Below are 1,301 nucleotides of genomic sequence, written 5' to 3'. Positions count from 1 at the left end.
TTTCTTTGGCTCGCAGGGTTGAGCAATCAGCTAGTGAATTATAACTGTGGCCAGAAGAGGAATTTACCTGCAGCACTNACTGGAACATCATGGGCGATATCTGCCCATATTGGGACACTGCTACAACTCTACAAAATACCTCAGGTGAGCAGTAGGATGTGGGAACTGGAGTCAGATATCATTTTTTAGCANTACAGCTTTCTGAAAATGTAAACTATGGGTACTTGAATTAATCAAGAACCAAAGTAAAGTATAAAGGTACTTGATGACAGAGCCACATTTCCATTACCTGAAATAGAATGGAAGGAGAGGTGAATAGGGCTAGCTATGTTATTTAAAATAGAGAACTGTCAGTACTTTTTGTTGAAAACTCTGTGATGAGTTGACTTTTCAAAATATGACAAAGTCATCTTCATCTTCATCTTGGCTTCTGTTGATTCAGGATTGAGACTGTGTTTGATGCCAATATTCTTTCTCTTGTTTCCAATTTTGTTTTGTACAGCTCACTTTTGGATATTTTGATTCTAACATGAATGACCAAAGTCAGTTTAAAACTCTCTATCAGGTGGCCCCCGAGGACACATATCTGTCACTGGCCTTAGTGTCTTTGATGCTTCATTTCAGCTGGTCCTGGGTGGGTCTGATTGTCCCAAATGACCCCAGAGGGACTCAGATTCTATCAGACTTTAGAGACATTATGGAAAGTAATAGGATCTGCTTAGCCTTTGTGAAAATGATTCCTGGCACCTGGAATTCATATTCTGATGCAATATGGAAAAATATGGAGAAGATTCAGGAATCATCAGCAAATGTGATTGTTATTTATGGGGACATTGTTTCTTTACAAGGTTTAATGCGACACATTACACAACTGTTAGTGACATGGAAAGTCTGGGTCTTGAACTCTCAATGGAATATTGACTACTATTCTGATTATTTTATGATAGAATCATTTCATGGGAGTCTCATTTTTTCACACCATCATGAAGAGATGGTTGAGTTTGTGGATTTTGTTCAAACAGTGAATCCCTACACATACCCAGGAGATGATTATCTTCCTAAATTTTGGGTTTTTTTCTTCAATTGCCCTTTTTCTGAGTTTGATTGCCAACTTTTGGAGAACTGCCAACCCAATGCATCTTTGGACTTACTGCCCAGACACATTATTGACCCAGCCATGAGTGAAGAGAGCTACAACATATACAATGCTGTGTATGCTCTTGCTCACAGCCTCCATGAGATGACTGTTCAACAAATACAGACACAACCATACGCCAATGGAGAAGGAATGACATTCTTGC

The 1,301-nt window shown here is 39.0% G+C and overlaps 1 protein-coding gene across 1 annotated transcript; it reads left to right on the top strand.

Annotated features, from left to right (window-relative positions):
* Positions 1 to 6: 6 nt before the first annotated feature.
* On the top strand, positions 7 to 1,297 carry LOC110289046 (vomeronasal type-2 receptor 116-like; the record flags this gene model as incomplete). Its single annotated transcript, XM_021155251.1, has 2 exons — positions 7 to 144; positions 503 to 1,297. Coding segments are annotated over 2 exons (933 nt in total), but the record flags the coding sequence as incomplete, so codon positions are not given.
* Positions 1,298 to 1,301: the final 4 nt, after the last annotated feature.

The sequence above is a fragment of the Mus caroli genome, unplaced genomic scaffold, assembly GCF_900094665.2.
Source record: "Mus caroli unplaced genomic scaffold, CAROLI_EIJ_v1.1 scaffold_21641_1, whole genome shotgun sequence".
Taxonomy (NCBI): Eukaryota; Metazoa; Chordata; class Mammalia; order Rodentia; family Muridae; genus Mus; species Mus caroli.
This window is presented reverse-complemented; position numbering and strand designations above follow the sequence as displayed.